Source organism: Gavia stellata, unplaced genomic scaffold (genome assembly GCF_030936135.1).
Source record: "Gavia stellata isolate bGavSte3 unplaced genomic scaffold, bGavSte3.hap2 HAP2_SCAFFOLD_44, whole genome shotgun sequence".
Lineage (NCBI taxonomy): Eukaryota > Metazoa > Chordata > Aves > Gaviiformes > Gaviidae > Gavia > Gavia stellata.
Genome location: NW_026777121.1, coordinates 200,444 through 225,646, shown reverse-complemented (window position 1 = coordinate 225,646; position 25,203 = coordinate 200,444). Strand labels below are relative to the sequence as shown.

The 25,203-nt window shown below is 49.5% G+C and overlaps 1 protein-coding gene across 1 annotated transcript in view; it reads left to right on the top strand.

Moving 5' to 3' along the window:
• LOC132321747 (acrosin-like) overlaps nt 1-24,496 on the top strand; it is a 42,225-nt gene extending 17,729 nt beyond the window's left edge. The window contains 4 exon segments of the mRNA XM_059835186.1: nt 22,609-22,874; nt 23,154-23,299; nt 24,148-24,237; nt 24,239-24,496. Coding sequence (XP_059691169.1) covers nt 22,609-22,874; nt 23,154-23,299; nt 24,148-24,237; nt 24,239-24,496 — 760 coding nt within the window.
• Nucleotides 24,497-25,203: the final 707 nt, after the last annotated feature.

Genomic DNA, 25,203 nt, shown 5'->3' with positions numbered 1-25,203 from the left:
TTTGCGTCTAATAACTTCCCTAGTTTCTCATCTTCCTCCGAATATTGAGGTTTCTCTTTTGGTAATGTAATGTTCTTTGTAGGAATTAATGCCATTTGTAAGGCATTCCTTTGTGCTATTCCTTTAGCTGTTCTATCAGCTAATTGTTCCCTGTAGCTTCTTTCCTGTTTCCTGATTGATGTGCTTTACAGTGCACGATTGCCGCTTTGATCGGTCTCTGGACTGCTTGGAACAATTCCAGTATTTCCTCTTTGTATTTGATGTTTGCCCCTTTGAGAGGATAATAGTCCTCTTTCTTTCCATAATATCCCATGGACACGTACTACACCAAAAGCATCCTTTGAGTCAGTCCAAATGTTTACTCTCTTTCCTTCGCTCAGTTCTAACGCCTTCGTCAAGGCTGTCAGCTCTGCCTTTTGCGCTGAGGTATTGCTGGGCAAAGCATATGCTAGCAGAGACTCTCTTGCCTGCTCAGTCAAGGAAGCCCTGTCCCTGGGCCAGCAGTCCTTATTCCTTGTGCTCCTCAAAGAAGGGTCCTGTGGTCATAGGAGCCGAAGTCCTGACTGTGCCACCAGCCCGATGGTGCTAAGCAGCAGGATGTGTTTGCTCCTACTTGAGCCTTCCTGAGGACAGCCCTGCCAGGGTGAGGGGCTCTTCCCCCTGGATGTTGTGGGGATGAGGGCCTGATGAGCTTCATCAGCCTCCCTGGAGCAGCATGGCCCTGAGCACCCAGTGAGCTGCAGCCACTTGAGACTTCAGGTCAGGTTGGCAGAAGGATGCCTCTCCGTAGCTGCAAGAGGAGGGCTCTGATAACTGACAGCCCTCTTGCAGCCTCGCCTTGCCTCACCCTTCTGCCTGTGCTCTACAAAGAGGGCATCACCTGTGTAGGGGCAGGAGCCCCCCACCTTCCCCTCCCTCTCTGGGTCTGTTGTGCAGATGAGCAGTGCATGTTCTAAGTACAGAGGCGTCTCTACTCCATAAACAGCCTCTATTCCCCATACAGGCAGAGAGCCCCGTACTTACTACCGGTGTGCACCGAGTGTTTGCTCTGCAAAGAGAAAAGCCTCACCTCCCCTGTTTGTGTGCTTCTGTAGGCAGAGCGTGCCTGATGTACAGAGACGCTCCCCCTCCACCCCCAGCCTCCCCAGATTTCCTGTGCGGGTGGGTGGGCAAGCCCTGCCTCACCTGGCCCGTCTCTGCTCCGTAACCGGCATACGGTCTGTGTCCTGACAGGGCAGTGGAGTGCGGTGCTCTCCATGTGTATTCTCCGTACAGCCATTTTTACAGTCTGTACGGTGAGAGAAAGCTATCGCCCCACCTCACCCTTCTGTTGGTTTCTGTCCTCTATACGGCCGGCGTACACTGTATAAGCAGACCAAAAAGCCCTGCCTTGGCAGTATCTAGTCTATGACTAGACATGCTTTGCCTGCATACAGTCTATCTACAGACAAAATACAGTCTGTATCTGGAGAGAAAAGCCTCCCTGTCTCTTTTCTGATAGGCAGAGTATAGCCTGATACATGCTGAGAAAGCAAGCCTGGCTTTGCCTGTCCATGCGCAGTGGTGAGGAAGACAGTATGTAGTCTGTATAGCAACAGAAAAGCTTCCCCTTGTTGCAGGTATGTTGCGTGTACGCAGATGGTTGGTATTCGATGTCGAGGTAGGCGAGGCACTGCTTTTCTATGTACGTGTATTACATTTAGCCCATATAGTCTCTGTGCAGACAGAAAAGCCTCTCATCACCTTGTGTGCGTATATTCCGTGTATGCGTAAAGTATGTGTATCCATGTGCATGTGTTCCAAGTCAGGACAGCATACGCTCCACACACAGAGAGAAATGCCCTTCCTCCGTTGGCCTTGAAAATGGCTGCGTTCCATGTAGAGACAGTATTGACTCCACATAAAGACATCAACATTCATGCTGGACATAAAGCGTAACTTCCCCTCACCTGTCTGTCTGCTTTGTGCAGTCCGTATGCAGCTGACACACTGTACGTCTATTCTGCACGTTCTATGTGTGTGTTCTGTGCAGAGAGTGCATCTACATGGTTGTGCTTCCTGTGTCTGTATACTATTTTTATGTGTAGATACTCTGTCTTCTGAATAGAGAGAGGAAAAAAGCCTCAGTGAGATGAGGTCAGCTGAGGCTTCTCTTCCTGCAGATAGTGTATCATGTCTGTGGATGTTCTGTATAGACCGTGCGGGGTGGGGTTGGGGGTGGGGGTGTTTCTCTATGTTGACGAAAGACATGTATTTGGATGCATCTCTCTGTGTCTCTCCGTCTATATTCTGTTTATACTTGCTGCATGTTTTCTGTGTATATTCTATGCGTATGAAGGTACCTAGATGGTGTCCTAGCTGTGTGTATTTTACATGCAGGCAGAAGTTGCCTCGCTTGGGCAATGCAGGACTTGTTCCATATGTAGAATATATGCAATGTACAGACAATGTAAAGGAAATGAAGCAAGCTTCAGCTAAGCAAGGTGAGGCTATTTTGTTTCCGTGTAAAACACACACTGTCTTGTTTATGCCCCGTTCACAGATGCAAACCCCTCAGCCAGACTCTTCTGAGTGTAGGCAGGTAACATACTGTCAAGTTCTAGTCAAGCTATAGATGGCAAGCAGGGACATAGTCCAAACGCTTTTGTCCATCCGCCGAGGCTCTGCTGTCTGCATGTCTTCTAGCTTCAGCCTGGGGAGCTCGGCTGAGCCTTCTGCATTGCCACGGACGTGGACTTTGTGCTGCTTGGGTAGCAGGTGAACAGCGAGGGCGAGGTGAGAGTGACCAGAGGAGCAGAGAGGTGGCTCCCAGGTGAACTGGGAGCTCTGCAGGTGGTCATTTGAAGGGGCTGAGGGGAATGTTTTGGGGGCCACCTTGTATCTCAGCGAGAAAGGGCCGCCTGTGGGTTGCGGGTTTCCTCAAAGGCAGAGAAGTGGGTTGTGCCCCTGCGGAGGTGCCACCTGTGAAGGGTGAAAGCTCTCTAGGAAGCATGAAGAGCAGTTGGCCACAGAATGGACTAATCCCTGTGCAATAAATAGCAGGGGTCTGGGAAGAGGTGTGGCATTTGTGTCCCCCTCAGGTGCAGTCTGGCTCTGCGCAGGCAGCCTTTCCGTTGTGGAAATGTGTAGTGTGGCTCTCTGGCACAGCAAAAGGAGGGAGAAATGAGGAATTTCCCAGGAACCCCTAGGAGATGAAGAATTGGGATGCATTCAAGGACTTTTGACAGGACTTGCTAGGAATGACTGTCTTTAGGAGATTGGCAGGAGCATTGTAGAGTTGTTGGCTAGGAGTTTCTGAAAGGGAATAAAAATACCTATTCCACTGCTGTTTTCTAGGATTGCCCCCAATCTAGGATTGCCCACGCTAGTTTTGAAGCATGTGAGGAGCACATCAGCATATGGCTCTGGAGGAGTGCTTTACTGCACCGTGGGGCTTTTCTCGCAGTCCTGCACTGTGTGGCGCTTTTGGAGCTTTCTGTTGGGGGCTTTTTGGGAGCGCTTCACCATGGGGCTTTTTGGGAGCGCTCCATCACTTGGGTGTTTTGGAGCTCTGCACCCCGGGGCTTTTTTGGAATGCTTCACCATTTCGTTTTTTTGGAAGCCCTTTATGGTTTCACTATTTTCTGGAATGCTACAGGACCCGGCATTTCTGGAGTGCATCACTGCGCCACCCCAGAGGAGTGCTTCACCATTTGGTTTTTCTGGGAGTCTGTCACTGTTTGGCTTTTTGGGAGCCCTCTTTGCGGGGCTTTTTTGGTTTGCTTCACCAGTTGGATATTTTGGAGCGCTTAACCCCGGTGCTTTTTAAGAGTGCTCCATCCTGGGCTTTTTCAGAGTCCTCCCTCGTAGTGGTGTTTGGAGCTCTCCACCCTGGGGCTTTTTGGGAGCAGTCCAACCCGGTGGTTTTTTGGAGCTCTGCGCCCTGTGGCTTGTTTGGAGGGCTTCACCATTTTGTATTTTGGGAACCCTTTACAGTTTTGCTATTCTATGGAATAGTAGGAGACCTGGCATTTTTTGGAGTGCTTCACCGCGCCGTCCTGGAGGACTGCATCACCATTTGTTTTTTTGGGCGTCCTTCACAGTTTGGGGCTTTTGGGAGTCCTTCACAATTTGGGTTTTTTTTAGGGGGGAGCCCTGCACACTGGGGCTTTTTTCAAGGGCTTCACCATTTTATTTGTTTTGGGGGGAGCCCTTTACAGTTTTGCTATTTTTTGAAATTTTACCAAACCCGGGATTTTTTGGAGTGCTTCACCTCCCTGCGCTGCCCCGGAGGAGTGCATCCCCATTTGGTGTTTTGGGAGCTGTTCACCATTTGGTATTCTTTTGGGGAGTCCTGCACCCTCTGTGTGTCTGGGGGCTCTGCACCCTGGGGCTTGTTTGGAGTGCTTCACAGTTTTGTTTTTCGGCGGCCTTTTGCGGTTTTGTTATTTTTTGGAATATTGCAGGACCCAAGATTTCTGAAGGCCTTCACAACGCCGCCCTGGAGGAGTGCCTCGCCATTTGGTTTTTCAGAGCCATTCCCAGTTAGTATTTTCTGGAGGAGTCTTGCAGCGTTTGGTGTTTTTTTGGAGGGAGTAGTGTACCATTTTAAGGTTATTTTGGGGGAAATTCTGCACAGTTTGGTGGGTTTTTTGGGAGTCCTGCAGCCTGGGGCTTTTTTGGAGCTCTCCAAGCCGGTCCTTTTTGGAGCTCTGCCCCCTGAGGCTTGTTTGGAGGACTTTACCATTTTGGGTTTTGGAGCCTTCTATGGTTTTGCTATGTTTTGGAATATTACAAAACCCGGGATGTTTGGAGTGCCTCACCGCGCCACCCGGCAGGAGTGCCTGACGATTTGTTTTTTGGGAATCATTCACTTATCTTTCTGGGGGAGTCCTGCACCGTTTGGTGTTTTTCTGGGGGACTCCTGCACCCTTTGGGGGCAGTTTCCGAACTGTTTGGTGTATTTTGTGGAGTCCTGCACCCTGGGTCTGTTTTGAAGCTCTCCAGCCCGGTACTTTTTTGGGACTCTGCACCATGGGGCTTGTTTGAAGGGTTCACTGTTTTGTTTTCTGGAGCCCTTTAGGGCTTTGCTGGTTTTTGGAACATTACAAAAGCCGGGGTTTCTGGAGTGCCTCAGCCTGCTGCCCCGCAGGAGTGCCTCACCATTTTGGGTTTTGGGAGCTGGTCACCGTTACCTTTTTGGGGGATTCCTGCATCTTTTTTTTGGTGGGACTCCTGCAGTGTTTGGTATTGTTTTGGGAGCGCTCCACCCTGGTGCTTAAGCTTAAGAGAGGAGGGATGTTAGGGAAGATACCATCGCAGACCTGCTCTGACATCTGGGATCAGTCGACGGGCTGAACCTCTCTTCCCCCCCAGAGGGATGCCTCTGAGTAAGATTTGGACACTTGGCTATACCAAGTGTGTCCCCCCCCGGGAGATTTGGCAACCTCTGTAGAGTTGTTTTGTGATTTAATGCGCTTGTAGGTGGCTATCTTTCGCATACTAACACTTGGCTATACCACGTGTTTTGTGATCTAGCGCGCTTGTAGCCAGGCTGTATTACTCATATTCAAACTATCTGTACCACCTTTGTGGGCAGTAAGAGTTCTCATTGAACGCAGTTAAATTCCTTAAGGGTGGCCGTGCTAGTTCATGCAACGTGGCTAGACTGAAAGTGTATGGAGTTACAAGTGCATCCGTAATCGTTAAGATTATATCTATCTATCTATATATGACTGTGTGTGTATATATGTTTATATAGAACACGATCGGACTTGTAATACAGGAAATGGGCACCACCCAGAATCTAAGCCTAGCCGCCCCCAGCCCCTCTGATATCTGAGGACAAGCTGGAACGCACGGGGGTTTATTTTCTGCCAAATTGCTCAGTCCTTGTAACGTGACAGGCATGTTTTCAGTGGTTCACCATTTTGTTTTTTGGAGCCCTTTATGGCTTTGCTATTTTGGGGAATATTACAAAACGGGGAATTCTTGGAGTGCTTCACTGTTCCACCCCAGAGGAGGGCAAACCGTTTCTTTTTTGTTTTCCTGGTAAGTCTTGCACCATTTAGGGTTTTTTTGGGGGGGACTCCTGCACCATTTGCATGTTTTTCAGGGAGTCCTGCATCATTTGGGGTGTTTGGGAGTCTCCAACCCGGCACTTTTTTTGAGCTCTGCACCCTGGGGCTTGTTTGGAGGGCTTCACCATTGTGTGTTTTGGAGGCCTTCATGGTTTTGCTATGTTTTGGAATATTACAAAACGCGGGATTTTTTGAGGCCTTCATGTCACTGCTCCGGGGGAGTGCAGCACCATTTGGATTTTTGGGAGCCGTTCACCGTTAATTTTTGGGGGGGAGTCCTGCACCTTTGGGTGTTTTTTTGCGGGAGTCCTTCACTGTTGGGTGTTTTTTGGGGGGAGTCCTGCACCGTTTGGTGGTGTTTTGGAAGGCGTCCCTGCACCATTTGGGGTTTTTCTGGGGGGAGATTCTGCAGTGTGCGTTTGGTATTTTCGGGAGTCGGGCATCCTGGGCCTTGTTTGGAGCTCTGCAGCCTGGTACTTTTTTGGAACTTAGCACCCTGGGGCTTGCTGGAGGGCTTCACGATCTTGCTTTTTGGGAGCTCTTTATGGTTTTGCTGTTTTTTGGAACATTACAATACCTAGGATTTCTGGAGTGCAGCCCCGCAGGAGTGCCTCACCATTGTGGCTTTTGGGAGCTTGTCACCATTACCTTTTTGGGGGAATCCTGTACCATTCTTTTTTTTGTGTGTGGGGGATCCCTGCAGTGTTTGGTATTATTTTGGGAGCGCTCCACGCTGGGGGGCTTTTGGAGCGCTTCACCCTTGGGCTTGTTTGCAGTGGTTCACCATTTTTTTTATAGGAGCCCTTTATGGCAGTCACGCCCTCCGTAGCGCTGCTTTCCCCTTTCCATTATGAAGCAGAAGACAGGCAACTGCAGGGCTGCTGCAGCACATGGCTCCGCTCCCTCTGACCCCTCTCTCCCTCTGCCTTCCAGGCACATCACCATGTGGCGCGTGGTGATCGGGGCCACCCGGTTGCCTCAGCTGGGCCCTGAGGCCCAAGTGCGCAATATCAAGCGGCTACTGGTTCACGAGCACTACAGTAACATCACGCAGAGGAACAACATCGCCCTGCTGGAACCGGACCAGCCTGTGCAGTGCAGCTACTCCATCCAGCTTGCCTGTGTGCCCGACGCCTCGCTGAGAGTGTCGGAGCTGACAGCCTGCTACGCCAGCGGCTGGGGTTCCACGACTGCAAGATGTGAGTTCCCAAAAAGTACTCGTGTCCTGAGCGCAAGCTTGGCACGCAGGGGAGACGGGTTGGCCTTCCTGAGAGCAGAGGCGAAAGCCAGAGTCAGGCTGCGGGGCCGCATGCCTCTAGAGAGATGGGCCTGAGCCATTCCCCAAAGGGAGGCACAAGGGGACCACCGGTACAGTGCCTTCAAGGTGCAAAGCCAAGCCCTAGGGAAGGGCTTCACCCAGACAGGGGAGGAGAAATGGCAACGAGCTGCCTGGTGTTAATTCCTTTCTGTGCTCGCAGCTGGAGGATCAACTGATGTCCTGCAGGAGGCCAAGGTCCGCCTCATTGATGTCAACCTCTGTAACAGCAGCGGGTGGTACAGAGGGGCCATCCACACCCACAACCTGCGTGCTGGCTATGCGCAGGGTGGCATCGACACCTGCCAGGTAGGAGCGTGCTACGAGTCAAGCCCCAGCAGCACAGGCAGCCCTCTCACAACCGTCCCACGCAGACCCCAGCGCGTGCTTTGCCTGGCAAGTCACCCTCCCACCGCTGGGTCCCCACCGCTGCTGGGGCTGACCTCCCCTTCCCCACCTGCAGCTCCTTGCCCAGTGCCCCCCTTGCCCCAGAGGCCTGCGACTCTGCCCACAAAGCCCATCCAGTGCTCTTGGCAGCACGCAGCTCCACATCCCAAGCCTGGAGCATGTGCGTTCCACACACGCAGGATCGCTGTGCAGAGATGAGAGAGAGCCCTGTTGGAGTGGGAGACGGACCCGGAGTAACGATGGAATCTCAATATGAGTATAGTCGTTCTCCCCTTTATTCAAGCTTACAGAGTATATATAGACAGATGCCAAGAACACGCGTCCGCAACAGTTGTCTGATTGGCTTACAGCCTCTGTTCACGCGCCAAGGCGGCGAGTGAGATTGGTACAGTGCTCTTACCTCTCCTCTTCGCGAATGTAGCTCCTTCTTCTTGTTTACCATTCCGCTGTCTCTTATCAGAACAGGCTTTCAAGGACAGTTAACGGTTTCCTCTGAGCCTTTCCCCTCATCAGAGACTGGGTTGCTCATGGGAATCAGATCGTGTCCCTTGTTACTAAGCCATTCCTCCACAGAGCCCTACCTTACAGGCCCACGACCCCCTCCCACACAAGCTCCTGTAGGCCCCGGCACCCGAGCGGGGCCTTTCTGTGCCTCAGAGCACAGCTCTGGCCGGTGCTGTGAGAGAGAAGGAGCCAGCCGTAGTGCTGACAGAGGCCACCCAACACCACCTTTGTCCTCTCTCCTCCGCTGCAGGGTGACAGCGGTGGTCCTCTCGTCTGCAAAGATAACGATGCAGACTACTTCTGTCTCGTTGGAGTCACCAGCTGGGGGAAAGGCTGTGCCGAGAGCAAGACGGCCCGGAGTCTACGCCTCCGCGCAGCACTTTTACGACTGGATCCTGGCACAGATGGGACTGCGCCCAGCAGTAACGGCTACTCCAACGCCACAGCCAGGCTTCACCTCAAGCCCCTTTCAGAGGCCAAGACCGATACCAACTCAATCGGGCACATTTACACCCTGCCCATTTCCACTCCAGAGGCTGGTGCAATTCTTTAAACTGCTGCAGGAGCTCCTGCAGTTCCTAAGGGGGACAAAGGCCTGAGCAGCAGGATGGAGAGGATCCAGTGCAGCCGGCAGCGTACCACCGCCATTTCCTTGGCAGTGCTGAAGGGCTGAAGCTGACTCAGTTCTTCCAATAAACTTGCCAATTTTCACAGCTAACCATGCTTCAGTCCAATTCAGTCTCCCGTGCGAGGCAAGGACTTCCACGCCCGGCGCCTGCAAAACGAGGCTGCAGGCAGTCAAGTAGGGTACAAAGGGAAAGAGCCACTCAAAAGGGCTGAAACCGTGCCTGGTCAGAGAGGAGGGTTCTCAGAACCAAAGCAGAGCTCCCAGCAAGAATGGGCGAGTGTTAATAGAGGATTTTTGAGGGGGTTTTGGTGTAACTGGTTGATAATGTGTCTGTAGGAGCTATCTGGCCTTGGTTTGACTTAACAAGTTAACTGTTTCTTAGAAAGCTTCTCTGTAATATTTCTTCCAAAGCCTGTGTCCTTCTCTTCATTGCTCGGGCTTTTTAGCAAGAGATAGGTATAATGCAGCAAGCTCTGACATGAATTCATAGGTTAATGTAGCTACTGGCATGCAAGATACAGACTGATAGGTCCTGCCTTGGCAAGCTGAATCTAAGGCATAGCTCGAAATGAGCATGAAACAAACATGTAAATCTAGGAGAATTTAATGTGAGACATTGAGAGTGGAACTGTTGATGGCTACAATGGGGTGATCTCTGTTACTAAGGTTTATTTTTTTCTGTTGGAGAGGTGTGTATGTGAATGTAGGGAACTTGGTGTTTGGCTGCGTGTACAATATAAGTATATGCATATAAAAAAAATAGCCCACAGCACAATGTGGGATAGCTGTTGTTTTGTAACTTAAGTGTGTACTATATTCTTTTGGCATTATATTCTGAGCAAAGATGTTTAAATTAAAAGTGTGTATTTGAGGTATGTACGTATTAGGTTGCTGTCAAGGAGTTTTCCACTTGTCTCTGTCTTACGTGTCATTTTAATACATACAGTATTGGCTACATGCTGCTTACACAAAACCCCTAGCAGTAGAGCTCTGAAAAGAGAGAATTGTTGTTCACCTTTGTGAAATGTTGTTCACCGTTGTGCATTTCAGTTGTTAGGTGTTGAGATCCTGCTCGTATGCTGCAGTTGTTTAAAAGTGATTTTATGGCTGTGCATGCTGAATGCTTTCCAAACTGTTTCCATCATGTGCTGTTGGTCAGACTTCAGAGTGAAAAATGAAATTGGGCTGAACTTTTACATAAATAAGGAGACATAGTCTTGTTGCTACATTCTGTCTCTTCTTTTCAAAGACCTCGTCGACGTTCCTTAATTGCTGAATACCATCTTGCTAACCTGACTGAAAGTAGTGTAGCCGTTGGTGCTGATGAGCTTGTCCAGCTCTTCAGTCTGAATCCAGGACTCGTAGTAGGACTTTGGAAGGTAAGATAACATTTTGTTTCAATACTTTATTATGACTTGAAGAAACAGATTCTTTGGGCTTGTAGTTTGGGATTTTGAGAGTTTTTTTAGGGTTTGGGGTTTGGTTTTTTTCATCTTCCTTTTTTTTCTCTGAGTTTTGAAAGATCTTGTCTAAACTAACAACAAGGAAATACAGGTAGGGACAGCTAGTTGATGATGTATTGTATTCTAAAGAGCTGTCGCAGGAGTATCTGTACTTTTAAAAAAGAAAAATCCACCTCTAATTCAAAGAACCGTTACGTTTGGCAACCCAGAAGTGAGTCGCTCTGTGTTATTGTTCTTCTGTATCACAGTGTAGTAATGCCGCTCGTCTCTTGCAGGATCTTCTGACAAGCTTGAAACTAAGGTGAGGAGACTAGAGCAGACTGGTCACCAAGTCGGCTTCTCTGCGATACAGGGCAGGGATCCGCTCTTAGATGTCTTTCAAGCTTGATGGTAAGAAACACGAGTTGCAAAGAAAGAGTATTCTGGAGGTGAGAAGTTGAATGGAAGCAAAACCTGGTAGAAAGGAATGCCTTGTTTAGCTGACACCTAATCCAGATTTCACAAGCTAGTGTAGCGGTAGCTCGTGTTCCCACTCGTGCTTAGTGATGGTGCGGAATGCTTTGACCCGACTGAAAGCCACGTGTAGCCTGTTCTGCCTTCTCCTAGCTTTTCCTATATGCGTATCCTCCAAGTACCGGTACCTGACAGCTCCTGTCTGTCTGTCTGACAGGTCCGCTTGCACCCAGCCACGCGAAATGGGGACGTTTAGCAGCAGCACCTCAGGTTATTCTAGAATAGCCTTTGCTTTGAAATGCATTACTTCTTGCTAGCAAGTGGGAAAAGGCCAAGGCCAAACCACCTTCCACTTGACGTATTTCATAAAAATTCCTGTCTGTTCTTAGATCAGCCTGTTCTGTCCAAGGCTTATTGCATTCCTGAAGGGCAATCTCCTTGGTTCCTTCCTCTCTGCCTTCCCAAGGGGAATTCACTTAGTAGGGTGGAGGGATTCCCCTTTCTGCTTGGTAAAGACGGCGTCATGGCTGGCACTTGTGGTAGCATCTTGCATTTGGGAAAAGCAAGCGTGGAACACTTGTTCCCTGTGGGGAGGCCAGTAGCAAGGTTTCTAGTTGTTGTGGACCCTTGCAGAGTAATATCGCTCCTGAGCCATCCTGAGATAGCTGTCGTGGGTCAACGTGCTTTCCCTTTGCTCTGTGTGGTTCTCTGTGCTTGAAGCGTAGTCCTGCCCGCAGTTGTACTTAAATGGGAATGTTTTTATGGATGCTATTTCTGTAAAAGTACTGATAGTTTAGAAGTCTGTAAATACTGATACCTGTATGTAGATTTCTATTGTCTAGCTATAAAGACTTTTCTATTGAGCCCGAAGGGGGATGTCTCTGTATCAGATACCGCCCAAGAGTCTGACCAGTTCATTGAGTTACTGGGTGCCCTCCACAACAGGGTGAAAGCAAGGTTAGCTGAATGTGGTTTCTTCTTCCTCCCCAGGGAGAGAAAGGTGGGGGGAGGAACTTGAGCTGAACATGGCCAGCTTTCCCCAGGAGGAACTCTGCTGTGTCTTCTCATGTGCCTGCCAGCCCTGTGCTTTCTAGAACTGTTTTACTTGCCCCCGTGTGGCCTCAGATGGCTTCAGATGGGAAGACCTAGCCTTTAAACTCTGCCTTCGTTTCTGTTGCCTGTCTGCAATGGCTTTAGTGTGCCCTAGGCTTGCTGTGCTTTGGTTCTCTAGAAGCGATGGAAGGCAAGGGTTGCTGTCTTCAGCAAGTCCCCGGGTGTCCTAGGAGCAAGTATAGTGCTCTGCAAACGCTTTTGTAGAGCTCTTAACATGAGCAGTTGCTGGTGATGAATTTGGGGAATACTGGAGTGACATGAGAAATCACTGGGGATTCATAGACTGGGGTAGGCTGGGGGGGTCCTCCCGCTGCCATCTGGTCTGATTTCCTGCTCAGAGCAGGTCCAGTCAGATCATGTTGCTCCGTGCTGCGTGCAGTCCTGTTTGGGGTATCTCCAAGGAGGCAGATTCAGCATCGTCTCTGGCAACTTGTTCCAGTGCTTGGGCACCCTCGTGGTGAGCACCTTTCCTTGTCTTGAGTCAGAATCCCACCCAGAAACACCCCCACACCCCCCCTGCCCACACATCCCTGCCCCGGGTAGCATCTTTTCTAGCTTTTCCCCTGTCCTTTGCCAGTAAGTTCCCTTCCTGTTGAGCAGTGGCTTGCATTTCCCTTAGGCTTCCTTCTGCTTCCAGAAGCCCTTCCTGTTGTCCTTCCTCTCTTCCTGGTTTGTCTCCAGCTAAGCTGTGGCTTTCCACAGTCCATCCCTGCATGCTTGCGCAGTGTCTCTCTGTTCGTCCTGGGTGTCCCATCTCTGCGTGCGCCTTGGGTGTTCTTCCTTTTTGGTGTTTGAGCTGGGTCAGGAGTTTCCTGTCTGTCAGTGCTGGCCTTCTGCTACTTGTGACCAACTCTGTGTCTTGGCATGGACCCTTCTGGTGTCTGGGGAGGTGGGGGCTGTTGTCCTTGAAGTTCAACCCGTTGCCCTGCTCCCCTTTGCCCTCCAGGCCAGTCTCCTGTTGGCTCCTGCCTAGAAGCTCTTCAGGAAGCAGCAGTCTGCTCTGCTGAAGTCCAGCATTGTGATTCTGCTGGTTTGCTCGCTTCTCTCTGGTTTTTAAATTCTACGACCGAATGGTGGCTGCAGCCCAGCGTGCCCTTGAACTTTGCGTCCTCGATCAGTTTTTTCCATGTCTGTGGGCAAGGAGTCCAGCGGAGGGTGGAGACGGGTGCCCCGTCATTCTGCTTTCACACACGGGGTGTGAGATGATGTTGCTCCATGCTGCTGTCCCCTGGACGCCTCCTCACTGCCCCCGGCACCCTGCCTGCAGAGTCTGAGAAGCCTATGCTGGTGTATGTGGTTGCAGTTCCTCCCTGGGTTAGCCAGCCTGTTACAAATCTGTAATATAAAAACTCATCTACACAATGTATGTAGGTGAGCAGGCACTTCTTTAGTGCAGCGCTGGACGCACAGGGCATCACTCCACCTAGCGTGCATGTTTAGTTTCTCTGCTACAAAAGTTATAGACAATCAAAGGATACATATTCATCATATTTCCAAGAAACAGTTAACATATTCATGGAGTTTCCGAGAACTCGTTAGTCTATGTAAATGCTCGTGACGCATGCGCCTTCAGGTACGCAGGTGGTCGTCTAAGGTCCTCTGGTGGTCGTCCATAGTCTTCCTCATGGTGTCCTCTAGTTGAACCCCATCTTTGCGCATGCTAAATCCCATTCTTGGAATCTTCTTAAGTTTTCCTCGGTTTAGGGGCCAGGCCTGTAACTTATCGTTCTCTTGACAGGCAAATTCTACCTATTCACAATGCTACATTGTTCAACAGTTAGTTTATGATTGAATCACAGATAAATCATACCTGGTTACCTTCATACAGAATATATATAATTTAATTTTTATTAATCGCTCTCTGGATTATACTATTCTCTCAATATCCATACTTAAATTAATCAGTGGTTATTTCTATTAATATTTATTGATTGGCATTCTTGATATTCGAATCAAGATGGGAAAGGTAAGGAATTTTCCAAGCCGCATCACTGGTGCGTATCAGGTCACATTGTCACAGGACTCAAACAAGACTTTTCTATTTGATTCTTCATCGTTCCATCTCGTCACTGTTGGTTCCTTAGTACAGAACAGCGACTCCCTGGTGAGGTTCCTATGGTTATTGTTTCTAACTTAAGAATCCTAACTTATGCATTTGTATTTTATTATTTTATTTATTTTATTTATTAATCAAATTTAACCTTTCTATATGATCATATTGTGATTATTTTTTTAAAAATCAGAGTATTTACAACAATTCCCCCCTTTGAAAGTTTTGAAAATGATTTCAATAGTTTGATTTTAATCAGTTAAGTAGATTATGTGCATCAAGTATAGATGCCAAACGAGTTAATTGATTCATCATCCTCCAGTTTATAATATATTCTTGATAAAACAAGACTGATTAAAAATCAATATCAGGAGAACAACGATAGGGTGGCATAACTTATTTAGGATGCCTGTAGCAGTAGGTGACCACCCGAAAAGAGTGTCCCGCCATTTATGTTCCGCATCCTTTTCCACCCTCCCTAAAACACGGTGTATTTCTTCTACATTGTGATGAAGAGTTATTCAAGTTCTTTGTCCATTTTCCTTGACCTTTTTCAAAATTTTGATTAAATCCTGGTGTTGTAGCAATTGTTTCACTAAAGTGAGATTCAATCCAATGGGTGTAGGCAACAGTTCCTGAATTGATGTATAATTAGATTGCAAGAGCTGGTGAGGTGTGACTGGAGTCAAATAAGAAAAAAAAATCACGTCCCATGATTTCAGTGAAATTACAAACGCAAAAATCTGAGTGATTCCTAGTATCTATAACTACATCATCTACGGATATAAAATCACAAGCTGTTCTCAAACATACACAGCCCTTACCAATATATATATATAAGCAGTGTTTCAGGGTTTTCGTCAGGGCGAGTCTCAAAATGGCAAACATTTTGTTCAGTATCTAAACAGATATCCCGACCTGTGATTGCATTACCTTCACAGATGAACCCTTGTTGTTCTCGTACAACAACCCTTGTTGTTCAAAATCTAGAGTTTGTCATTTCTGTCCCACTTTTTGGGCTCATATTCTGTGCTCAAATGGATAGAGTATGGTTCCATTGTGATTCAATCCTAATGCAATAACAGGGTAAGTCGAATATATTGAAGCATTGTGCATAGTTCATACAAAAGTTGTGGCTGTACTTGTGACGGGATCGTAGGTAAAGTTTACCAAATTCCACCAGGACTGGAGTTTTTTCTCTAAATTAGTGGCACTCTCGCAGATTATTTTTCGAATCTTGGTGGGGAGAGTGCCTTCTTCACCCTCTCTTATGATTGAAGCAGCTACTGATTGCGCCCACAGTTGAGCCTGGATACAACTGGGAGCCAAAGATAGGTTATCTTGGACCACCCGAGTCCATCTACAATCATTTCATGGTCGTCTCCATTCACCTTTTCCCATTTTGGTACTATGTTTGACAACAGCCACTGATTAGTTTCTAAAGCCAATAGGGAAGATTGCAAAGGCTGTTGCAATTTAGCCAGTTCACTAGTTGTAGTAGCCAATTTGTCTCCCGATGTATTTTGCTAATTTGCCTTTTTAATGTCTGATTCATTCTTTCTGCTTTTCCACTCGATTGAGGCCTCCAGGGGGTACGTAAATTTCAGGTAATTCCCAGAACTTTGCTAAGATTTTGTACTACATCTGCAACAAAATGTGGGCCTCTATCAGAAGATATTCCAATAGGTGCTCCAAATCTTGGAATTATTTTTTGTAACAACCATTTAATGATTTTCTTTGCTTGATTGGTCTGACAAGGAAAAGCTTGAGGCCATTCTGTAAAAGTATCAACCCCCACCAGAATGTATCGATACCCTTTTTGTCTGGGTAATTTTGAAAAATCAAGTTGCCAATAATCTCCAGGTTGTACTCCCGATTTCAAGGTTCCCATTGGAAGTCTTCTCTTTACCACCGGATTGTTTCGCAAACAAATCTCACACTTGGCAGAAATCATTTGAGCCACTTCTAACATTCTTAGAGACACCACATATCTCTTTAAAAAGGTGACTAATGCTTCTGGACCCCAATGGCACTCTTTATGTTTTGTTTATAATATTTCTCTCATCGGAAGTGGGGGAATTACTACCTGTCCCTGAACTGTGACCCACCATCCTGCTAAATTCCTTTTTGCGTCTAATAACTTCCCTAGTTTCTCATCTTCCTCCGAATATTGAGGTTTCTCTTTTGGTAATGTAATGTTCTTTGTAGGAATTAATGCCATTTGTAAGGCATTCCTTTGTGCTATTCCTTTAGCTGTTCTATCAGCTAATTGTTCCCTATAGCTTCTTTCCTGTTTCCTGATTGATGTGCTTTACAGTGCACGATTGCCGCTTTGATCGGTCTCTGGACTGCTTGGAACAATTCCAGTATTTCCTCTTTGTATTTGATGTTTGCCCCTTTGAGAGGATAATAGTCCTCTTTCTTTCCATAATATCCCATGGACACGTACTACACCAAAAGCATCCTTTGAGTCAGTCCAAATGTTTACTCTCTTTCCTTCGCTCAGTTCTAACGCCTTCGTCAAGGCTGTCAGCTCTGCCTTTTGCGCTGAGGTATTGCTGGGCAAAGCATATGCTAGCAGAGACTCTCTTGCCTGCTCAGTCAAGGAAGCCCTGTCCCTGGGCCAGCAGTCCTTATTCCTTGTGCTCCTCAAAGAAGGGTCCTGTGGTCATAGGAGCCGAAGTCCTGACTGTGCCACCAGCCCGATGGTGCTAAGCAGCAGGATGTGTTTGCTCCTACTTGAGCCTTCCTGAGGACAGCCCTGCCAGGGTGAGGGGCTCTTCCCCCTGGATGTTGTGGGGATGAGGGCCTGATGAGCTTCATCAGCCTCCCTGGAGCAGCATGGCCCTGAGCACCCGTACTTACTACCGGTGTGCACCGAGTGTTTGCTCTGCAAAGAGAAAAGCCTCACCTCCCCTGTTTGTGTGCTTCTGTAGGCAGAGCGTGCCTGATGTACAGAGACGCTCCCCCTCCACCCCCAGCCTCCCCAGATTTCATGTGCGGGTGGGTGGGCAAGCCCTGCCTCACCTGGCCCGTCTCTGCTCCGTAACCGGCATACGGTCTGTGTCCTGACAGGGCAGTGGAGTGCGGTGCTCTCCATGTGTATTCTCCGTACAGCCATTTTTACAGTCTGTACGGTGAGAGAAAGCTATCGCCCCACCTCACCCTTCTGTTGGTTTCTGTCCTCTATACGGCCGGCGTACACTGTATAAGCAGACCAAAAAGCCCTGCCTTGGCAGTATCTAGTCTATGACTAGACATGCTTTGCCTGCATACAGTCTATCTACAGACAAAATACAGTCTGTATCTGGAGAGAAAAGCCTCCCTGTCTCTTTTCTGATAGGCAGAGTATAGCCTGATACATGCTGAGAAAGCAAGCCTGGCTTTGCCTGTCCATGCGCAGTGGTGAGGAAGACAGTATGTAGTCTGTATAGCAACAGAAAAGCTTCCCCTTGTTGCAGGTATGTTGCGTGTACGCAGATGGTTGGTATTCGATGTCGAGGTAGGCGACAGAGTCTGTCGAGCCAGACTCTTCTGAGTGTAGGCAGGTAACATACTGTCAAGTTCTAGTCAAGCTATAGATGGCAAGCAGGGACATAGTCCCAACCCTTTTGTCCATCCGCCGAGGCTCTGCTGTCTGCATGTCTTCTAGCTTCAGCCTGGGGAGCTCGGCTGAGCCTTCTGCATTGCCACGGACGTGGACTTTGTGCTGCTTGGGTAGCAGGTGAACAGCGAGGGCGAGGTGAGAGTGACCAGAGGAGCAGAGAGGTGGCTCCCAGGTGAACTGGGAGCTCTGCAGGTGGTCATTTGAAGGGGCTGAGGGGAATGTTTTGGGGGCCACCTTGTATCTCAGCGAGAAAGGGCCGCCTGTGGGTTGCGGGTTTCCTCAAAGGCAGAGAAGTGGGTTGTGCCCCTGTGGAGGTGCCACCTGTGAAGGGTGAAAGCTCTCTAGGAAGCATGAAGAGCAGTTGGCCACAGAATGGACTAATCCCTGTGCAATAAATAGCAGGGGTCTGGGAAGAGGTGTGGCATTTGTGTCCCCATCAGGTGCAGTCTGGCTCTGCGCAGGCAGCCTTTCCGTTGTGGAAATGTGTAGTGTGGCTCTCTGGCACAGCAAAAGGAGGGAGAAATGAGGAATTTCCCAGGAACCCCTAGGAGATGAAGAATTGGGATGCATTCAAGGACTTTGACAGGACTTGCTAGGAATGACTGTCTTTAGGAGATTGGCAGGAGCATTGTAGAGTTGTTGGCTGGGAATTTCCGAAAGGGAATAAAAATACCTATTCCACTGCTGTTTTCTAGGATTGCCCCCAATCTAGGATTGCCCACGCTAGTTTTGAAGCATGTGAGGAGCACATCAGCATATGGCTCTGGAGGAGTGCTTTACTGCACCGTGGGGCTTTTCTCGCAGTCCTGCACTGTGTGGCGCTTTTGGAGCTTTCTGTCGGGGGCTTTTTGGGAGCGCTTCACCATGGGGCTTTTTGGGAGCGCTCCATCACTTGGGTGTTTTGGAGCTCTGCACCCCGGGGCTTTTTTGGAATGCTTCACCATTTCGTTTTTTTGGAAGCCCTTCATGGTTTCACTATTTTCTGGAATGCTACAGGACCCGGCATTTCTGGAGTGCATCACTGCGCCACCCCAGAGGAGTGCTTCACCATTTGGTTTTTCTGGGAGTCTGTCACTGTTTGGCTTTTTGGGAGCCCTCTTTGCGGGGCTTTTTTGGTTTGCTTCACCAGTTGGATATTTTGGAGCGCTTAACCCCGGTGCTTTTTAAGAGTGCTCCATCCTGGGCTTTTTCAGAGTCCTCCCTCGTAGTGGTGTTTGGAGCTCTCCACCCTGGGGCTTTTTGGGAGCAGTCCAACCCGGTGGTTTTTTGGAGCTCTGCGCCCTGTGGCTTGTTTGGAGGGCTTCACCATTTTGTATTTTGGGAACCCTTTACAGTTTTGCTATTCTGTGGAATAGTAGGAGACCTGGCATTTTTTGGAGTGCTTCACCGCGCCGTCCTGGAGGACTGCATCACCATTTGTTTTTTTGGGCGTCCTTCACAGTTTGGGGCTTTTGGGAGTCCTTCACAATTTGGGTTTTTTTTAGGGGGGAGCCCTGCACACTGGGGCTTTTTTCAAGGGCTTCACCATTTTATTTGTTTTGGGAGGGAGCCCTTCACAGTTTTGCTATTTTTTGAAATTTTACCAAACCCGGGATTTTTTGGAGTGCTTCACCTCCCTGCGCTGCCCCGGAGGAGTGCATCCCCATTTGGTGTTTTGGGAGCTGTTCACCATTTGGTATTCTTTTGGGGAGTCCTGCACCCTCTGTGTGTCTGGGGGCTCTGCACCCTGGGGCTTGTTTGGAGTGCTTCACAGTTTTGTTTTTCGGCGGCCTTTTGTGGTTTTGGTATTTTTTGGAATATTGCAGGACCCAAGATTTCTGAAGGCCTTCACAACGCCGCCCTGGAGGAGTGCCTCACCATTTGGTCTTTCAGAGCCATTCCCAGTTAGTATTTTCTGGAGGAGTCTTGCAGCGTTTGGTGTTTTTTTGGAGGGAGTACTGTACCATTTTAAGGTTATTTTGGGGGAAATTCTGCACAGTTTGGTGGGTTTTTTGGGAGTCCTGCAACCTGGGGCTTTTTTGGAGCTCTCCAAGCCGGTCCTTTTTGGAGCTCTGCCCCCTGAGGCTTGTTTGGAGGACTTTACCATTTTGGGTTTTGGAGCCTTCTATGGTTTTGCTATGTTTTGGAATATTACAAAACCCGGGATGTTTGGAGTGCCTCACCGCGCCACCCGGCAGGAGTGCCTGACGATTTGTTTTTTGGGAATCATTCACTTATCTTTCTGGGGGAGTCCTGCACCGTTTGGTGTTTTTCTGGGGGACTCCTGCACCCTTTGGGGGCAGTTTCTGAACTGTTTGGTGTATTTTGTGGAGTCCTGCACCCTGGGTCTGTTTTGAAGCTCTCCAGCCCGGTACTTTTTTGGGACTCTGCACCATGGGGCTTGTTTGAAGGGTTCACTGTTTTGTTTTCTGGAGCCCTTTAGGGCTTTGCTGGTTTTTGGAACATTACAAAAGCCGGGGTTTCTGGAGTGCCTCAGCCTGCTGCCCCGCAGGAGTGCCTCACCATTTTGGGTTTTGGGAGCTGGTCACCGTTACCTTTTTGGGGGATTCCTGCATCTTTTTTTTGGTGGGACTCCTGCAGTGTTTGGTATTGTTTTAGGAGCACTCCACCCTGGTGGGTTTTCGGAGCTCTTCACCCTTGGGCATTGTGGAATTATTGCTGGAGGTGACTTGGAAATTAAATCTATATTTGCATTTTTAGGAAAGGTACAGCACTGAAGAAACTTTCGGGGTGGTCATGCAAGAGTTCCATCCCGCAGAAGTTCCCTAGGCAACCTTAGGTGTTGGCAATGCCAGGGGAGCTTGGTGTGCTGACTCTAAGAGAAACTGTACAGAGGGTGGAGCAGAGTAGAGACACCGCGGCCAGGCTCTGTGATAAGACAGGAACTGGAAGGTGCTATGGAACAATGCGATGGAGACTCACCCTGATAACTAGGATAGGTACCTGGTCAAAGACAATGCTATTGTACAAAGATACAATAACCTATTTAGTGTGTGTAATGGTGTGTAGCGGAGTGCCTGGGAATGGGCCGACAGTCTCTCACCTTTTGACAAAATACTCATTATAATCTCATTATAATACTAAAAAACGCACCTCCATCCCAAAGCTACCCACCTCCAAGGTGCGACCACCCCTCACTGAGCCTGCGCTCTGAATTTTTCTTGGTCTCTACCTTTAAAAGCAAAGCGAGAAACTTTTACACCAATTACAACAAAGACAAATATGACTAGAGTCACTCAAGCTCCACCTGTAAAGTAAGAATAGTATAAAAGCTTAAGAGAGGAGGGATGTTAGGGAAGATACCATCGCAGACCTGCTCTGACATCTGGGATCAGTCGACGGGCTGAACCTCTCTTCCCCCCCAGAGGGATGCCTCTGAGTAAGATTTGGACACTTGGCTATACCAAGTGTGTCCCCCCCCGGGAGATTTGGCAACCTCTGTAGAGTTGTTTTGTGATTTAATGCGCTTGTAGGTGGCTATCTTTCGCATACTAACACTTGGCTATACCACGTGTTTTGTGATCTAGCGCGCTTGTAGCCAGGCTGTATTACTCATATTCAAACTATCTGTACCACCTTTGTGGGCAGTAAGAGTTCTCATTGAACGCAGTTAAATTCCTTAAGGGTGGCCGTGCTAGTTCATGCAACGTGGCTAGACTGAAAGTGTATGGAGTTACAAGTGCATCCGTAATCGTTAAGATTATATCTATCTATCTATACATGACTCTGTGTGTGTGTGTATATGTTTATATAGAACACGATCGGACTTGTAATACAGGAAATGGGCACCACCCAGAATCTAAGCCTAGCCGCCCCCAGCCCCTCTGATATCTGAGGACAAGCTGGAACGCACGGGGGTTTATTTTCTGCCAAATTGCTCAGTCCTTGTAACGTGACAGGCATGTTTTCAGTGGTTCACCATTTTGTTTTTTGGAGCCCTTTATGGCTTTGCTATTTTGGGGAATATTACAAAACGGGGAATTCTTGGAGTGCTTCACTGTTCCACCCCAGAGGAGGGCAAACCGTTTCTTTTTTGTTTTCCTGGTAAGTCTTGCACCATTTAGGGTTTTTTTGGGGGGGGACTCCTGCACCATTTGCATGTTTTTCTGGGGAGTCCTGCATCATTTGGGGTGTTTGGGAGTCTCCAACCCGGCACTTTTTTTGAGCTCTGCACCCTGGGGCTTGTTTGGAGGGCTTCACCATTGTGTGTTTTGGAGGCCTTCATGGTTTTGCTATGTTTTGGAATATTACAAAACGCGGGATTTTTTGAGGCCTTCATGTCACTGCTCCGGGGGAGTGCAGCACCATTTGGATTTTTGGGAGCCGTTCACCGTTAATTTTTGGGGGGGAGTCCTGCACCTTTGGGTGTTTTTTTGCGCGAGTCCTTCGCTGTTGGGTGTTTTTTGGGGGGAGTCCTGCACCGTTTGGTGGTGTTTTGGAAGGCGTCCCTGCACCATTTGGGGTTTTTCTGGGGGGAGATTCTGCAGTGTGCGTTTGGTATTTTCGGGAGTCGGGCATCCTGGGCCTTGTTTGGAGCTCTGCAGCCTGGTACTTTTTTGGAACTTAGCACCCTGGGGCTTGCTGGAGGGCTTCACGATCTTGCTTTTTGGGAGCTCTTTATGGTTTTGCTGTTTTTTGGAACATTACAATACCTAGGATTTCTGGAGTGCAGCCCCGCAGGAGTGCCTCACCATTGTGGCTTTTGGGAGCTTGTCACCATTACCTTTTTGGGGGAATCCTGTACCATTCTTTTTTTTGTGTGTGGGGGATCCCTGCAGTGTTTGGTATTATTTTGGGAGCGCTCCACGCTGGGGGGCTTTCGGAGCTCTTCACCCTTGGGCTTGTTTGCAGTGGTTCACCATTTTTTTTATAGGAGCCCTTTATGGCAGTCACGCCCTCCGTAGCGCTGCTTTCCCCTTTCCATTATGAAGCAGAAGACAGGCAACTGCAGGGCTGCTGCAGCACATGGCTCCGCTCCCTCTCACCCCTCTCTCCCTCTGCCTTCCAGGCACATCACCATGTGGCGCGTGGTGATCGGGGCCACCCGGTTGCCTCAGCTGGGCCCTGAGGCCCAAGTGCGCAATATCAAGCGGCTACTGGTTCACGAGCACTACAGTAACATCACGCAGAGGAACGACATCGCCCTGCTGGAACTGGACCGGCCTGTGCAGTGCAGCTACTCCATCCAGCTTGCCTGTGTGCCCGACGCCTCGCTGAGAGTGTCAGAGCTGACAACCTGCTACGCCAGCGGCTGGGGTTCCACGACTGCAAGATGTGAGTTCCCAAAAAGTACTCGTGTCCTGAGCGCAAGCTTGGCACGCAGGGGAGACGGGTTGGGCTTCCTGAGAGCAGAGGCGAAAGCCAGAGTCAGGCTGCGGGGACGCATGCCTCTAGAGAGATGGGCCTGAGCCATTCCCCAAAGGGAGGCACAAGGGGACCACCGGTACAGTGCCTTCAAGGTGCAAAGCCAAGCCCTAGGGAAGGGCTTCACCCAGACAGGGGAGGAGAAATGGCAACGAGCTGCCTGGTGTTAATTCCTTTCTGTGCTCGCAGCTGGAGGATCAACTGATGTCCTGCAGGAGGCCAAGGTCCGCCTCATTGATGTCAACCTCTGTAACAGCAGCGGGTGGTACAGAGGGGCCATCCACACCCACAACCTGCGTGCTGGCTATGCGCAGGGTGGCATCGACACCTGCCAGGTAGGAGCGTGCTACGAGTCAAGCCCCAGCAGCATGGGCAGCCCTCTCACAACCGTCCCACGCAGACCCCAGCGCGTGCTTTGCCTGGCAAGTCACCCTCCCACCGCTGGGTCCCCACCGCTGCTGGGGCTGACCTCCCCTTCCCCACCTGCAGCTCCTTGCCCAGTGCCCCCCTTCCCCCAGAGGCCTGCGACTCTGCCCACAAAGCCCATCCAGTGCTCTTGGCAGCACGCAGCTCCACATCCCAAGCCTGGAGCATGTGCGTTCCACACACGCAGGATCGCTGTGCAGAGATGAGAGAGAGCCCTGTTGGAGTGGGAGACGGACCCGGAGTAACGATGGAATCTCAATATGAGTATAGTCGTTCTCCCCTTTATTCAAGCTTACAGAGTATATATAGACAGATGCCAAGAACACGCGTCCGCAACAGTTGTCTGATTGGCTTACAGCCTCTGTTCACGCGCCAAGGCGGCGAGTGAGATTGGTACAGTGCTCTTACCTCTCCTCTTCGCGAATGTAGCTCCTTCTTGTTTACCATTCCACTGTCTCTTATCACAACAGGCTTTCAAGGACAGTTAACGGTTTCCTCTGAGCCTTTCCCCTCATCAGAGACTGGGTTGCTCATGGGAATCAGATCGTGTCCCTTGTTACTAAGCCATTCCTCCACAGAGCCCTACCTTACAGGCCCACGACCCCCTCCCACAAGCTCCTGTAGGCCCCGGCACCTGAGCGGGGCCTTTCTGTGCCTCAGAGCACAGCTCTGGCCGGTGCTGTGAGAGAGAAGGAGCCAGCCGTAGTGCTGACAGAGGCCACCCAACAACACCTTTGTCCTCTCTCCTCCGCTGCAGGGCGACGGCGGTGGTCCTCTCGTCTGCAAAGATAACGATGCAGACTACTTCTGTCTCGTTGGAGTCACCAGCTGGGGGAAAGGCTGTGCCGAGAGCAAGACGGCCCGGAGTCTACGCCTCCGCGCAGCACTTTTACGACTGGATCATGGCACAGATGGGACTGCGCCCAGCAGTAACGGCTACTCCAACGCCACAGCCAGGCTTCACCTCAAGCCCCTTTCAGAGGCCAAGACCGATACCAACTCAATCGGGCACATTTACACCCTGCCCATTTCCACTCCAGAGGCTGGTGCAATTCTTTAAACTGCTGCAGGAGCTCCTGCAGTTCCTAAGGGGGACAAAGGCCTGAGCAGCAGGATGGACAGGATCCAGTGCAGCCGGCAGCGTACCACCGCCATTTCCTTGGCAGTGCTGAAGGGCTGAAGCTGACTCAGTTCTTCCAATAAAATTGCCAATTTTCACAGCTAACCATGCTTCAGTCCGATTCAGTCTCCCGTGCGAGGCAAGGACTTCCACGCCCGGCGCCTGCAAAACGAGGCTGCAGGCAGTCAAGTAGGGTACAAAGGGAAAGAGCCACTCAAAAGGGCTGAAACCGTGCCTGGTCAGAGAGGAGGGTTCTCAGAGCCAGCGTGAGATGGAGAAGACTGGCACACTGTGGCTAGAACGAGGATAGGGAAAAAATGATGGGACATGCAGATGACTTTGCGGGTGTGCATTAAGGCACACAAGCTGCCGATTAGGGCCTGGCGTAAGCCTTAGCTCACTGAACGGCCTGTGCAAAACTCCTGAGCGTGACAAGAGAAATTGCTGACCGTAGAGAACAGACTGAGCAGCTGACAGGAGTTACAGTGCCATGAGGAAGAGCCAGATTTCACGGGTAGTTGAGGGGGATTGATGTGAGAGGTGGCCCCACTTCACAGATAATTGAAGGGAGAGTTGGGCTCATTTTGGGGAGAGGAATCTGGCAGGGCCAGCAGTACCCAGGAAACCCCATCAGTAATGGCGTGGAAGTCCAAGGTGACCTAGCTAAGAGCACCTGCAACACCAAATCCATTC